At 46.1% G+C, this 16,838-nt stretch overlaps 2 protein-coding genes and 1 pseudogene across 2 annotated transcripts; 1 reads left to right on the top strand and 2 right to left on the bottom strand.

Annotated features, from left to right (window-relative positions):
* Nucleotides 1-581: 581 nt before the first annotated feature.
* Nucleotides 582-3,957, bottom strand: LOC124663910. The gene is made up of 2 exons (XM_047201546.1): nt 3,521-3,957; nt 582-1,233 (listed from the first exon to the last, which is right to left on the bottom strand). Exons 1-2 carry the CDS (start codon nt 3,955-3,957, stop codon nt 582-584), a joined length of 1,089 nt encoding a protein of 362 aa, XP_047057502.1.
* A 229-nt stretch (nt 3,958-4,186) lies between these two features.
* LOC124663908 lies at nt 4,187-9,261 on the top strand. Its single transcript, XM_047201545.1, has 2 exons — nt 4,187-5,275; nt 9,181-9,261. Exons 1-2 carry the CDS (start codon nt 4,187-4,189, stop codon nt 9,259-9,261), a joined length of 1,170 nt encoding a protein of 389 aa, XP_047057501.1.
* A 3,892-nt stretch (nt 9,262-13,153) lies between these two features.
* LOC124663907 lies at nt 13,154-14,126 on the bottom strand (annotated as a pseudogene).
* Between the last annotated feature and the right edge of the window lie 2,712 nt (nt 14,127-16,838).

Genomic DNA, 16,838 nt, shown 5'->3' with positions numbered 1-16,838 from the left:
AAACCCCTCGAATACTTGTCCGTGAGCATTTACAGTGAATCCTTCATCGAAACTCGCTTGTCAACACCTTCCGCTCCTCGTTGGGATCGACATTCTTACTTATCGAAGATACTACGATACACCCCCTATACTTGTGGGTCATCAAGACTATTTTCCGGCGCCGTTGCCGGGAGTGAAGCGCTATTGGTAAGGGAAATTTCTACTCGTTTGTGCTGATTTTATTTCTGCTCGCTGCTATAACTCATTATGGAGAGATCTTCTCTTGAGTGTTTATTTGGGAAATCTACTACTACTGCAAAGGTAGTGGATGAGACGCCAGGTAAGGAAGAAATACCATACAAAATACCTATGAAAATTATTGAACGCGTAGTGAGTAACCGTTATACAGGGGATGGAACTGTCCACCCTGGAGATCATTTACTGTTCTTACATGAATTATCTTGTAAGTTTGTCCTATTTCATATAGTAGTAGTAATGTAGATACATCATTCATGTGAAGAGTATACATATATGATGAATAAAAACTGGAGGATACGCAGCGGCAGCGGAAAACTAAAGCCAGTGGGCTGTGGCATACTTAATTACACTGTAAAAGCAGCAATCACCCGGGAAGGATGAGCCAAAGGACGAGATCGATCAACCAGTTTGTAAACTTGCCGGTGCTGCTTCGCAATTGTAACATTGTTGTCAGCAGCATTATACCCCACCATAGCGTATTTGCGTTGAACAACACGTACATTATCTACTACTAACTTGGACTCCGGGCCGGGATCAGCAGATCGAACGCAAACAGAGGAGAACCAGCCCCTTTCCAAAGGGAAGAGAAGATCCCCAAGAACAATGCGGCCCTTGGGCGCCACCACCACGTTAACCTCTCTAATGGACAGCTCGCTCTTCCCAGACGCTGCTGATTGGCCGACCTCCATAGAGTAGACAACGGCAGCACCGTCCCTGACTCTGGACCGGCCAAGAAAGAGGTGGCCGCCGAGGGGCACGTCCTGGCCGAGGAAAGGAAGATTCATGGCGTGCACCATCTCCCACACATCCCTGTCCACGTCGTAACCGCATGTCCCTTTGTATTTCCTCTTCACCTTGCCGACGTTCTCCAGCTGCACGGAGAGCAGGATGTGGGAGCCGACTGTGGCGTAGGAGGCGACGCGGATCTCCGGTGGGTTCGTGTATTCGATCGGGTTGATGCGGCACGGGAAGACGGGCGGCGGCTCGAGATCTTCACTTAGACGGCTCCACTTAGAGCATGTCTAACAGGCCCCGTATTTTTTCGCCCCTTAAAACGCGAGTAGAGGGCCCTGTATCCGGTTTTCGCCGGCCAAAAACTCGGGCGAGCTAGCAGACCCCGTATCCCCACCCCGTAAAACAGATACGGGGTCTGCTAGCTCGTCCGAGTTTTTGGCCCCTCAAAACAGGGTTTTTTGACAAATTGCATATTAGAACCAACACACCATTCACATAAAATAAATGTTTTACATCACACAATAATCGTCTTAATTATTACAATAATGTTTGTCGGAAATGTCAACAAATGTTCTAATGGAAGAATTAAACAAATAACAAATGTTTCACACATACAACAAATAGGAAATGAATGTTCCACACATACAACAATGGAAAATGAATGTAAAAACTCATTGGCCATGCAACTGCCAATGGTGATCAATCAGATCTTGGGTGAGCTGGTGATGAGTCTCGGCATTTTCAATGCCTCGATGAGCTGCAAGAAAAGCTTCAAGCCGATCAGGGTTCCTCTCGGGCTGCACTCGGGTGCCAACATTGTCATAGAAACATGGCAAGTTTAAACCTCTTTCATCTTCAATGATCATGTTGTGAAGAATCACACAACATGTCATGACATCAACAAGAGTTTCCTTGTCCCAAAACCTAGCAGGACCCCTGACAATTGCAAACCTTGCTTGAAGGACACCAAAAGCTCTCTCAATATCCTTGCGGCATGCCTCTTGATTTCTGGTGAAGCAAGCTTCCTTTCTTGTTAAAGGCCTGTCCTTTTTCTCTTTTATGGACTTGACAAGGGTTGCATAGTTAGGGTAAATACCATCTGTGAGATAGTACCCCATGGTGTACTCATTGTTCATAACTTTGTAGTTACAAGGTGGAGCATCACCCTTAACTAGTCTTGCAAACAAAGGGGATCTATTCAAGATGTTGATGTCGTTGAGTGTCCCCGGCAATCCAAAAAAGCATGCCAAATCCATAAGTCTTGAGAGGCCACAGCTTCAAGAACAATGGTAGCATCACGGCTTTTGCCACAATACATGCCATGCCATGCTTTTGGACAATTTTTCCATGTCCAATGCATGCAATCCAAACTACCAAGCATCCCCGGCCACCCCTCTTTTCATTGATCTCCATGAGCCTTTTTGTATCATCCTCATTTGGAGCTCGGAGATACATCTCTCCATACAACTTGATCACCATCTTGGCAAACATACGCACGCAATCCGTGGTTGTTTGCACACCAATGCGAAGGTACTCATCGGTATAATCTGCTGGTATACCGTAGGCAATAACCCTCATGGCGGCAGAATTTTTTTGGTATGGGCTAAATCCCATGACTTGGGCAGCATTTCTTTTTTGCTTGAAATAGTCGCAATTTGCCTCGCAATCTTTGACGATTTTCTCGAACAAAGTCCTACGCATTCGGTACCGTCTACGGAAGAGGCGGGGAGGATAGGTCGGTACCTCGGCGAAATAATCTTGCATCAGCCTGCTCGTGGCCGAGCGCGCGGTTCCGCGGAATGCACATACGCCCCATCACGGATCCTTTCCGCTGATCCATCAGCTTCATGCGGTCCTCCGTTTGCTTCAATCCGAACAGGAGCAGCATCATCTCCATCTCATCGTCGTTGAGCAGCTCGTCGATATCCGAATCGCCGGAATCCGACGACGACCAATCGGTGGTCGTCGAGTCCAAATCCGCCATGTGCACATCCTCCGAAGCCATCTACCACGGTGTACCATACATCAGCCCCAAATCCGACCAATTTACCGGCGGCAACGAAGAAGAACGCGGCGGAATACTCACCGGCGGAGAAGACCACGGCGGGAGGGCGGGCGGCGCGCGCGGAGGGACGCGGAACTTCGGCGGGGGCGCGGCGGAGGTGCGGCGGGCGTCGAAGAACCTCGACGAGGCTGGGCGGACGGCGGAGGGGCACGGATCTGACGGATTGCGGCGGCGGCGCGCGGGTGGCGGCGGCGGCGCGCGGGGAAAACGGGTGGGGGGAACCGAAATGTCCGCGCGCGTTTTGGAATTGGGATGCCGGCTTCGCCCACTATCCCCGCTCCCACCCCGCACAAGTAGGGGCGAGGACCCGCCCCGTACTCGAAAACAGCAAAAAACGATTCGGGGGCGTTTTACGGGGCGTGCTAGACGGCCGGGTAGAGCCGAAACCCTCAAACCGGCGGTTATTATACGGGTTTGCCCCTTTTACGGGGTCTGTTAGACCTGCTCTTAGGGCGGCCATCCTTGAAGCAAATCCGCACGAACCAGGGAAGGTACTCGAGGCCCCTCGCCCCCCACTTGACGGAGGGGCGGCGCGAGAGCACGTAGAGTTGGCCACGGAACGGTATCAGGACGGGATCCATCTTGTTGGTACTGAGGTCGGGGCCGTGAAACTCCTTGGAGGTCGCGACATCGTAGATTATGGTGTGACCCTGCCCTTCCCCGCCTACGCCGACGATCCAGGACCCCTGCGGCGACGATACCGCGGCGAAGGACATGCCGGGTTGGGTGAGGTGCAGAGGGACCATAGGCGTTGTTGCGCCGACGGTGAGGATGGAGTACGCAGGCTTCGCGGACCTGTTTTTCGCGGCCTTGTGCTCCACTACCAGGTAAATTGGCTTGTCCGGATCGTCGATTTTCCGGCGATGACTGGGGGAAGTGGAACAATCATCCTCCGCGCCGCGCTTCAGCTCGCTCGACATCTCGCGGGGAAAAGCTACGGAACAGGCGGCGGTGCTGCAAAACCTCTATGGACAGCGTGTCTTTCCCTGGCTTTTATGATCACCACCAAGGTGGGCCGTGGGCCTGGCTGGCTGTATTTCCTCTTGTAATCTCGGAAAAAGAAACCAACATCATCCCGAGCGGCCGTATTTTCATCTGAACAAAAACGATCGTGGGCGGCGCTGGCGTTGGCGACGGCGGCGTACAGAGATGAAGAGGACGCCCTGTAGAAGAGGTAGGGACGTGGAGGAGACCATGCTCCCGAAGAAGAAGAAGCAGAGGATGGCCGAAGCGGAGGAGATCGTGCGCCCGGAGAAGAAGCAGAGGACGGCCGACGTGGAGAAGTCGGCCTACCTGGTTGTAGGCCACGGGTTCGTGAGCCCTGCCTTTTCCGTGTTCAAGATCGAACCCTACACCGACAGCGGCGGCGGCGACACCCCGGTGAGAATCCCACGCCGCCTCGCTCGCCTCAAATGCAACCACAACATGTCTTTCGTCCCCTTCAAATCGAAGGACCGCCGGTGGATCGTCGGCGTCGGCGGCTGCTCAACCGATACGCGCCGCTACGGCCCGGGGACCATCATCTTCGACACCGGGAAGCAGTCGGTGATCCGTGGACCAGAGCCTAAGTCGGTCAAGAGCTACCCGATCCTGCTACCAATCGGCCACAAGATCTACGCCCTGGCCCGAACCCCCTCCGTGGTTGGACCGCTCAACTTCGTGCCCTGGTTCGAGGTCCTCGACCTCTCGGATGCACGGGAAGTCGACGGCCGCCTGACCAACTGCAACTGGAGCCGCCTGAAGCGGCCGCCATTCTTTCCCTGGGAACTCACCCCTGGGGATTATATTTGTCCGCCCAGCGTTACCGTCAAGTCCTACGCCGCTGTGGGCTCCCGCATACTGGTGTCCGTGACCGGACATGTGGGCACCTACGCGTTTGACACCAACTCCGGCAGGTGGTCGACGGTGGATGACAAGAACTGCCTGCCGTTCGTCAACGGAGCCATCCCGCACAGCCCTGGGCTCTTCCTCGGCTTATCGAGGACTGCAAAGGCCATCGCTGGATACAAGATCAATGTTGATGACGCTAAGCCGCTGTCTGTGGTTGAGATTCCGGTCGTGTCTAACTTGGAAGATGAAGACCTGGTTGTGCACAGCTACAATTTCCTCTCCCTGGGGATTGACAGGGGCTTCTGCTTGATGAGTTGTTGGAGCGTTGATGAAACGCGGGATGCCCCGCACCTCCGGGCGCACATCAGGGTGAGGACGTACAAAACAGATGATTTTGTGGAGTCCGAGGTAAAATTCTTGGTCGTCAACAAGCACTGGATGCAGGTTTACAAGATCCGCGATTTGATCCGGACACTAGATGCGCCCTGTCTGGCTAGCGTGGTCTCCATATGATATGACTGAGTAAGCCCTTCCGATATATGTCCAAATTCCATAGATTAGTTAAGAACAAGTACATATATAGGATTCTGAATTTTCATGATAGTTTCTCTCACGCTTTACAATAGATTAGTTAAGAACAAGTACATGCATGGGATTCTGAATTTTCATGATAGTTTCTCACACTTTATAATATAGCCCTTTCACCATAGACATGGATTAGCAAACAACCATGCTGGGCACTGGGCAGCAGATATACGATTCAATAATGTGCGTGTGATATTGTGACTTGAGACAAGTGTTTGTGCACTACTGGGCAGCAGATTTATAACTAAAATTGGAGCTACTGTTTACTGTACATTGATCTGGTATGGCTATTTCTCAAGTCTGAATTTGATAGATTAATTACAGTCTGACTTCTGATCAGGATAGACAACTCAATTAATTCATAAATAGCTGTTAGGCTTGAGTTATTGGTTGCCAAACTCAAGCAAGAGCACAACTGTGTTGCATGGTTTTTGAATCCCTGTATAGTCGCTGAATAGTCGTTGTTTAGTCGCCGAGTCGTTTTCCAAAAATCACGGTGACTCGCGACTATACAGTTTTTTTGGTCGACTATACATGAGTCGCGGCCTCAGTCGACTCACTTTTGAGTTGCAACTGAAAAACCATGCTGTTTTGTCAATCCCTGGACTAGTATTGAGGTATTCTTTTCTGGGGGAATATTGTAACTTGTAAGGCCTCGGAACTGGAATCAGTCGATCCGTTTTGCATATAGTGATTTGGTAGACAGTAACATTAGCTCTGTTCTTATGACCGTGCTATTGATTTGCCTTTGCGTATATACATGCTAGATTTATTTCCCTGTTGCACTGAATTCTGGAATTAAATTGTCATACTTTTTAAAATCACTATATTTACAACAATAATGATACCAGTTTGGTGTTGCATATGTTGGTGCCTTTTTTATATAAAATTGAGAAAGTTTACTTTTTTAAAGGGCAATTGAGAAAGTTTATATAGGTATATACAGACAGGGATCCAGGGAGGCCAAGAAATGAAATGGATATTTTGTCCATACGTATGCTCCACCTGTACATGCACACAAATACAAGCTAACTAGCCACGTATGCTTGCAGACATAACTATCTATATGATGCAAATTGTCCGCAACATGTGAATAGAAGATATAAATTGGGTTCAGACTCACAGGGATCGTACAAAAGAAAATTGCAAATTGACACCATTATGTACCAGCTGCATTCACAACAGAACTTCTCTAACTCTACAATGTAATCGGCTACTCGATAGTTTAATTAGACTGAAACAACCAATGGTTGACTATTTACATGGTTACTTTGCACACATGACTACTGTGTTAGTGAAATATCATACTCCCTAGTATTTAGCATGGTTCTTGTATCCCCAACTTGGCTAGTCTGACCTCTAATCAGAAGCTGAAATGCTTGTTCAGTCAACAAACTGAACGACATTAATTTTACAAAAATTGAGGTTCACTGAAGCAGCACAAAGAGGAACAAGCCACAAGATGCAAGAACACTTGAAAATAGCCAAAATTCTGTACAATGATTTCAGCAATAAAAATTAGTAAAATTTGTAGGCAAGCAGATTTCATACCGGGTAATAATCTCAACAAGCAGCGTTCAGAACATATTCGGTACAGCAGCATATAATTATGTAAAATTCGTGTAAAATTGTCGACAGGGATTTCCTTTTCTATCATTTGTCTGGAAGGCTAGCGAGATTAATTTTTAGCTACAAATTGGCATGAGAAGGGAATGCATAGAAGGGAACCATCTCCTTGTAGAGCCAGCAAACCAGGGAACTGGCAGTCATTTCTCTTTCTATATACTCGTGAAAAATTCTTAGTAAACACACTCCTGAAAAATTGCACCATTTTAACAGGGGTCCAGAACAGTCCAGTAAGAAAAATATGATAGATCGATGCTTCGTGTGCGTTCGCATCTGTGTGATTAGCTGGGATTTCGATTGTTTCGCGTTGCCTCTGTTGCCTGAACAAAGGCAGTCTTTGAGCCTTGTGTTCTTTATGATCCATCGAGCAAAGATACCTGCTGCTTTTGAATAAGTTAGATATGCTTTGATGATGTTTTACCCTTTTTGAGTTTTGTAGTGTTGAAATCAAAACAGATGGCCTGTAGCAACCTGGCCGAACTTGATAGCTTTAATAAAAATGTGAAGTGATGTTTCTCTTCTTTGATTTTAGTTATGAATGTTCTTTCTGATATTACTGGTAACAACTGCCAAGGTGAACATGAATTCGCCCTTGAGGAAAAATGAAATAAAGTTCAATGAGACTGAGGCATTGATATATACTAGTTGAATGCCCGTGCGTTGCTACGGCTTTTAAAATTTTCTGTTCTCACGACACTTCAAAAAAAATGGATGTGAAAAATCTCATGCTTACAAGATAGTCACATGGAATTCCACAAACATTAACATTTCACTTTCCAGCAAATCATCCGAGACATCAAGAAAATAATAACGAAAGTCCAGAAGAACCGAACTGCAGTGTACTGAAAATTTATAATGATTTTTTTAGATAATGTAAGAATATGTATTTTTTAGATACACAAATGGAAGAATTATTTCTGACGATCATCAACGATTCATGTTATCCCAAGTCCACTTTATTTACATGGGAACTGTTCGAGATAGACCTACTGCATATATGGGGATAAAAGTTCAAAATAAAACTTTCGAAACAAGTTTGTGGCAATGTCCTGTCTATGTTCTATGTCAACAATAAGATATTTGAGATGTTGTTTGTCCCAATATAGATGAGAAGCTACTGCTTAAAGAGAGTATCCCAACAGAAAGAAACATAGCATACACACATGATTGTCATATATATAATCAAAAACCAAATATCAAAATAAATTGGTCTATTTTTGCCTATTCATGAATACTAAGCAAATAATCGAATAAACCAACAATCACTACCTTGTATCCTTGGTGCCTTTGCCTGCAGAGAAATAAACTGTAGCACGGTTTAGATCCTAAACATGTGAAACTTGAACCTACATTTCCAATGTCAAACTCTGGATTGGTTGTGATGCTCAGACGTTTTGCAGTCAACATAGACGCATACATATTACAGATATAATTAAACTGCTGTTTACATCTGCATTTCTTCAGAAATTAATATATCTGCATATAACAAAGCGAGTTCGGCAAAAATACCCATGCAAGACTAATTTTCAGCAGTAGGAACAACTATCCTCTTCCCGTTCTTGGACCTTGGAATCACAGTTTTGTCGAGCGAAAACTGCAACTCATGCTCAGAAACTCTTTGGTTGATAGAAACACAGGAAACACGAATTTACACTCCTAATTGAGAAAAGGTAACTCGATTACTGGAGCATAATGAGCTTTTATCGGGACGTCCTTAAAGAAGCTATTGTGGTAGGCCCTGCGAACCTTCTCGCCGTAGCTATTCTCGCGGGAATGCACATCATGCCGCAGACTACACACATGAGGAGGAGGAAATCTGATTGCTTTCCAGGTTGAACTGACAGTCGTTCCTCTCTTGTTGAGGGTATTTTCCTCCCTTCCTATTGAATTACCAAAGGTAAAACCACCATGATTTAGTGCTAGAATCAATCACATCCCAGTGGGGAATAATGGAGAAGAACCTGTTCGAAATCGGTCGCGGAGCCCATCGATGCATCTCCTGGCCTCTCCTTCTCTTCAATTCTCATTCTTCCCCTTCTCCTTTTCCATCCGGAAAGGATGAAGAATTAATCCTGGCATCCCTGACTCTGTGGCCTGCCTAGGTAGTCAGGAGGGTGCAGGTGGTGCTCGACGGCCATCAGCCCGGCGGCGCGTCGGTGGCGACTGGAGGCGAGATCGCGTGAGCTCCCGGCATGTCCGTGGAGACATGATGTGATCCAGCATTGGAGCGGGGAGGCAGCGATGGGCCGTGCACGCCTATGGAGATGATAAATATGGCGAGTAATTAGCATGGGCTGGGAAGGTTGTTGGCAGCGATCGAAAGACCACGTCAGGCTGGATGCAATCCGGAAATATGAGAGCGTCCGACCTGAGCTTCTCGAGCTGTTAGTGGCGGCGAGAGGTCGGCTCTCGAGGGGGCGACGGACACCGTGCTAGGGTTTCATTGTAGACATCGGGGTCTTATATTAATCCATGAGCTAGGAGTGCGGGGTCTTATGGAGAGAGGATGTGTATTGCCAGCACAAGAGACGGGACCGTCGCACGCTAAAAAGAAAAGAAACAGGAAAGGAAACCGAATCAGTCGGTATAATTAGCAGATCATCTTAATTTATTCGCTTAGAAGTAATACCCGTGAGCTGTTAAGTATTGCATGCGGCATGCGAGTGCACCACCATGTAAGGAAAAAAGGAACGCTCCTTAAATGTAGAGCAAATAAAAAGGAGCAAGGCAATCTGATCAGGTCATGTTTGGTATAGAATCGCCATGGTATGGCGCTGCACCTTAATTAGCGTTGATTAAGGACGAGAAAGTGGATTATCCGGAAATTAATCAATGGTTAGATATTAAGCGGAGAAAGGAGGTTAGATTGTACGGCTCAGATGTTTTCAATGACGACCACCAAAGTGCGTTGAGTGTCAAACGACCAACTCCCATTTAATAGTAAAGATGAGCTGTTAAGTATTGCATGCGGCATGCGAGTGCACCACCATGTAAGGAAAAAAGGAGCGCTCCTTAAATGTAGAGCAAATAAAAAGGAGCAAGGTAATTGATCAGGTCATGTTTGGTATAGAATCGCCATGGTATGGCGCTGCACCTTAATTAGCGTTGATTAAGGACGAGAAAGTGGATCATGCGGAAATCAATCAATGGTTAGATATTAAGCGGAGAAAGGAGGTTAGATTGTACGGCTCAGATGTTTTCAATGACGACCACCAAAGTGCATTGAGTGTCAAACGACCAACTCCCATTTAATAGTAAAGATATTCTCAGACTAAATTTTGTATTGTGAATTTGCTTGTCGCATACTCCACTCGTGTCTATGATACTCCCTCCATTTCTAGATATAAGCCTTATAGTTTTTTGAGAAAAAAATCCAGAATATAAGATGTGTTGCATTGCACTGCTTGTATGGACTTAGGGATTTGATTACATTTTCTTATCGTATGTAAAGTCCTCTATTAGCTTATGTCAATTGTCTAGGGTTAATCGCGCCCAAATATGGTGTAATTTTCTCTCAATATGCGTTCTTTAATTTTCGTGCCAAAAGCTATATGGCTTATATCTAGAAACGGAGGGAGTAATAAACACAACCTCCAGTGCATCTCGAAGAAAAGGATAAGTCTGCTCTCGAAACCAAATCTCCTGCTAAAGCTTCATCGACTTCTAACAAGAGGAAAGGAAGCCATAGATTGTTCCTGAAGATTTGCTACACCCAACCAATCCTTGAGCTATACTCTTTTCTTGCTTATTTTTTAATGTTCAATGTATTGTTTCACACAACAGGTGATTTTTTATTGTTGTATGTATGAAACCAAATCTCCTGCTAAAACCTCATCGACACCTAAACTCACTGTGGCATGTGTGACTCCCACTTTTGGAATTGTGGTTGCCAGTGTGATTTCAAACGTAAAAAAGAAGTCTGTGATCGGTTTGTTTTTGTTTTGTTGCTACAAGGGCTACGGGTGTGTCATCGATTTGTTTTTTCTACAGAAATTTTGTTATCTGAAACAACACCGTGATCTTGGTATAACGGCTGTGACTTTTCTAGTTTGTGGTTTTAAGCCCAGACGTTACTTCTATGTGTTTTGTTTGATCCTATGTTTGGATCGATATGCACGGCAACGACCGTGGGTAGCTGGCAATTTTCAATGCTTCTTCAGATATATAATCCTTCTGTTTTTCTAAGTTTACCTGCTTATTTATTGGGTTAGAGCTTGTCAATGAATAATCAACGCTTGGAAGTCTGCCTCGAGAGAGATAGAAGAGGAATTTCACAGCAAAGGGATTCGTTGGTGTCTTCTCTGGTCAAGGACAAATTGATGATAGATTCACGAATTCTTCAGGCAAAGGAAGATATTTGATAGCTTCAAAGCATAACTTGGTTTATAACTTTAGTGCCCTATTTGTTATCTGTGGAAGAAGATTTTTTACTTGCCTCGTATTTTCTTATCTATGTTTTTCCTGGTTCCCTCTCCTTATTTTTAATGAAAGAATTTTCCGGACATCATCTTCTATTTTCTTATCTATATGTTTTTTTTTTCATGCTTCTGTTTATAGTACGATCTGCCGCGATCCTCTCTCCTATCTATCATGCACACCTTCACTATGTGTTATTTATATTTTTAATAAAACAAAGCATGAAGCCATGAACTTCTTAGTTTTGGTTCTGAACATGTGTCCCTCTTACTGGTTCTGTCACAGATTGATCTAATGTTTACCTTCATTGTCATCTGCGATGTGTCATTGTCTAATGTTTTGTTTCTTTCAGTTGATTTGATAATATCTATCAGAGGAGTTGCCTTGAGCCGTTTTCAATAGTGACCTGGTATCAAACTATATCCATGCGTTATATTATGACTGGTTAGATTTTGAGGAACCAAAGAACATATACATAACTGTGCACATCATCCGCATAAGTGCGGCCTCAAATGCATCTTATTAATCTTGGACTTGGATTAAATTGTTCAGTAAGTGGAACAAACCTCTGTTATAGTGACTTGCAGAATCTGTGTGTATGGAATCTACGTACGTAGTAGTATATGGTCGTCTGTGTTTAACTAAAATCTCAAATTTATTCAAATAAAATAGACCCTAACTGCCTTCACTCATAGCGATTCAAAGTGTACATGTGGATCACACTTTTGTGCTCCAGATACAGTGAGATGCAAACTTCCATTTCAGACATGACATATTGAGCACACGGTACGCGACATCTGCTGCTAGCACTAGAGCAATGACAAATGAAATAATTTGATGAATGGTCCAATGGAATGAACTAACACAAGAAACACCGGGTCCTAGTACAGATCATCACCGGGTCCTAGTACAGATCATCACCGGGTGACTCAAGTAGTTGTTCATGTCCTCATATAGTTATTCATGTCCTCATGTATTCATTGTTTAAAGCATGACATATCTTGCATTTGTAGGATATGAACAATAAAACAAGAGGAGTACAACAAGACAACAAGAGATAGAGAATGAACAAGAAGAGGAGACTCAAATATGATGACCCACTTGTGCTATCCAATGTGTATGTTCCAACTCATACCTAATTTTCTACTCCAAATATGAGGAGTATTTGTGCTTTTTGAAGGATTTTGATGGTCATCATGTCAAACTAAATTTAATATTCTCTCTTGACAGCATTATGATGGAACAGCTTAATGGCGACACACTATATAAGCTTGTAGGAAAAAAGTACCCCTTAGTGCAAAAGATGTGTGGAGGTATAATAGAATGCACCGGGAGGACATCTTCTCCAAACCTTTGATCCATATGAGACAGAGATTCCCTCGTACAAGATCACATGATAAGACTAATGAAGCATCTTAGTATTAATCATGGACTTGGATTAAATTGTTCAGCAAGTGGAACAAACCTCTGTTTTAGTGACTTGCAGAATCTGCGTGTGTATGGAATCCACGTACGTAGTAGTAGTATATGGTCGTCTGTGTTTAACTGAAATCTCAAATTGATTCAAATAAAATAGACCCTAACTGCCTTCACGTACTTATAGCGATTCAAAGTATACATGCATGTGGATCACACTTTTGTGCTCCAGACACAGTGAGCTGCAAACTTCCATTCCAGACATGACATATTGAGCACACGGTACGCGACATGTGCTAGCACTAGAGCAATGAGAAATGAAATAATTTGATGAATGGTCCAATGGAATGAACTAACACAAGAAACACCGGGTCCTAGTACAGATCATCACTCGACACGACCAGATGAAGGAAAGAAGAGAGAGACAAGGAGGGAGGAAGGAATAATGGGAGGACAAGGACGAGCAGCTGAGGCTCAGAAGGAGGGGAAGCTTGCGCAGCGTTGGTTGAGGTAGACGGAGCAGCCGTCCCTGGGCACGATGGTGGGCATGTAGACGGGGTCGTCGCAGCCGTCCGTCGTGTCCCGCTTGAAGTCTGCGACGGAGACGAAGAGCGCGAGGAAGAGCACGAGGTGGTTGAGCGCGTAGCGCTGGCCGACGCACTGGTGCGCGCCGGCGCCGAAGGCCAGGAAGTTTCGCTTGAAGGCCACGTCCTCCCTGCGCGCGTCGGAGAAGAAGCGGTCCGGGTCGAAGGCGTGGGGCGCCGGGAAGCCCTGGAAGGAGGACTCGTAGACGGACGGGAACACGATGGCGCCCTTGGGCACCGTGTACCACTCGGTGAGCTGGAACGGCTCGCCAGCGATGTGCGGCACCAGCGTCGCCGGCGGCCGGTACCGGACCACCTCGCGCGCCACCGCCTGCGTGTACCTCATCCCCTGGATCTTCTCGGCCGTGATGGGCTCGCCTGACTCGGGCGACCAGACTGCCGCCACCTCGGCGCGCACGCGCGCGAGCACGTCCGGGTGGGACTCGAGCGCGGAGACCGCCCAGCAGAGAGAGGACGTGGACGCGTCCTGCGCGGCGAAGAGGAAGTCGAACAGAAAACCTGTGGTCGACAGAGCTCCTCGTCCCGGCCTCGTCCGTCTCGCGCACCGTGTCCAGCATCCAGTAGTCGACGAGGCACTCGGGCTCTGGCGCGCGCAGGTCGTCGCGGAACATGTAGATGAGGTTGTGGTCCCCGAAGAGGCGCGGAAGTCCGTATGTGCCGGCAAGCCTTCTCTTCTCGTGTTCAGCGAGCTGGCAAATTAATTAAGGCTGTGCAGCTGGAGATGGATCGATCGATCACGTGAATTCCACATCCTCCCTCTTACTCTTAATTTATTTCTCTTCTCTTTTTCGTCCTCCCGTACGTTAATTACCCAACAAGGCACTCTTGCTTCTTCGATCTTCTTGGTGCACGTATGATTTATGTATTGATTACAGCAGCGCCTCAAACTTATGCTTCTTGCTACGTCATCGACGCATAACACAAAACTGAAAGATGGATCGGATCAGATCCACACGTGCACATCGACGCATGTCAAATCATCCTCGTCTCATCTCATCTCATCCAACCGTGCTCCACCGGGCCGGCTTCGCTCGCGCGCGCGCGCGTCACAATAAATCATGGTTAAACCACCACCACCGCACCACGGTACATACATGCCCCACTCCGCTGCTCTGCTACACCACCGCCGACACGTACATGACTTTGGAACATAAAAATCTTTCAATGCCTTTCTAAACTAAAAATAAAAAATTTAGCGCCAGCTCAAACAGAATTACTTTATTTATTATTATGCTTTTATGCGGCAACGCCTAAGCCACATCCACGCAAGCTCACGGTGATAGCCCAAATTAATTTTTTTGCTACCCAGATGTGAAAATGTGAAACCGATCCGTCAACATATTTATCATCGATACCGGTCGGTCACATTAACAACACGGACTGATTCAAATTTTAATGTCTATAATTTACCAACATGATTTACGATGTGTTCCAAGGCAACCGGTTCGCTCCAACTCCGGTGGCCTTAGGACCTTCAAGATGAGTTGCGTGTGTGATGGTGGAGGTGGATCCGTAGCTGCCTCGAGTCGATGGAGCCAGCTAGAATCGAAGCAATGCGCACGGGCTTTTCTTAATTTCTCCCTCGCGCGCATGCCGCACAATAATTAAATCCGACGCCTCGATCGCCGCGTACGTTCGATTACAACGAGACGAAATTCATCTCCGCGAAAGAGCGCCGCCAGGTTCGTTAATAAAGCTCCATCGATCGATTAATAAAGCTCCTCTTTATTCCCTCCATCGCTTGCAACCAAACTTGTTCGTACGGTACGTGCGCGTAAAATGCTACTAATAGATTTTTCACGTGCCCAACCCCTATTTGCGGACATTACCTTGCATCACATAATTTTTCAAAACATTTTGCACTACGCCGGGCCAGGTCTGTGGTTTTATTTACCTGGCCTGGACGGGCTAAAGAGTGACCACCCATCGATTCAATTCAACCTCCTCCTGCTTCTAAATCCTCTCTTCAAAACTAAAGAGTCGCACCATTTGTCTAAACTGGCATATATCTACACCATAAAACACGTCTATATACATGCGAATCTAGCGACACTTATTTCTAAAACACAGGAGGGACTACATACAAAAACTCTTCTAAATTAATAATCACCAAATAAAACCGCACAACTCCTATGCTAGTGCGTAGCTCCACCAGTGTTAAGAATAACCTGGGCCAAAACGTGTAAAGCAACCACTTAACGCTGTTACAAACTGCTCCCCTCAAGCATTACATTACACAAATGATGTTACTACAATTCGATGCCAGAATAAGCCGCCGCCACAGCCGGCTACTTGACGGTGTCGTCGAGAGTTGATGAAAGTGCGACACAGTGAAGGCAATTGGTGCACCAATGTAGAGTCGACCGCCGGCGGCTCTGGAAGAAAGCCCTAGGAATACAAGTGTAGAATAAACAAAACAAGAAGAAATATGTGCCGCTGGAACTGCAAAAATGGCAATATGTACTCAAACAATCACTACAAGCCTGTTACTCCATTGTAAAAACCCACCAAACGGCTACAGAAGACTAAAAACAGTGGTGGCACTGGAACCGCAAAAACAGCGACACAAGGATCCACATCTGGACCGGGAACCAGGGCCCGTCCATTCCATCTTGAACAAGACAGGGCAACTCAGAACATAACATGGAACACAAGATTGATTGTCACTCTTCATGCAGACACACTTGAACCAAACAGAGTGGTGCGGTTGTAACCTCGTAGGTAAGGGACGGCCTCGGAGAAGAGTGACTGCCAGGAGGGGCGCTGCTCTTCACAGAGACTTTGTAGTCAATCCGCTGCCACTGGATCGCCTACACAATGTGCTTCTGGATGTAGCCGATGACGCTCAACACCGCGCCTCCTCCTCTCCCTCAACTTGCCACCAAGAGCCCTGCTTCATACCCATCAGCTCCTCCTCCGATATAATTTGAACCTGAAAAATATACAAGAATTCAGCAATGTCTACGCATAACAAGCGGCAAACAATCAAAAAAATAAATCGAGGCCATACTACTACAAGGCTAATTTTATTCAAGACCACAAGATGAAATACAGTGCTGCAAACATGTGATCAATCTGGCATTCAGTTTGAGAAAGCCTAAAAAGAACAAAAAAGAACTTGGTTGTTCTTCCTCACAAGGAAAGGACAAATTCTCATTTATCAAAGATTTCCATTCTGGAGCATGTATATACAACTACAAGGATCTATATCTGAAATGGAAAACAGGGGCGATCGAGTACAAGACAGGGCTCCCCAGAACATGGCAAAAAAGACAAGATTGCTTGCCACTCTTCACTCATTCAGCAAACACAACTGAACAAAA

The sequence above is a fragment of the Lolium rigidum genome, chromosome 6 (genome assembly GCF_022539505.1).
Source record: "Lolium rigidum isolate FL_2022 chromosome 6, APGP_CSIRO_Lrig_0.1, whole genome shotgun sequence".
NCBI lineage: Eukaryota > Viridiplantae > Streptophyta > Magnoliopsida > Poales > Poaceae > Lolium > Lolium rigidum.
This window is presented reverse-complemented; position numbering and strand designations above follow the sequence as displayed.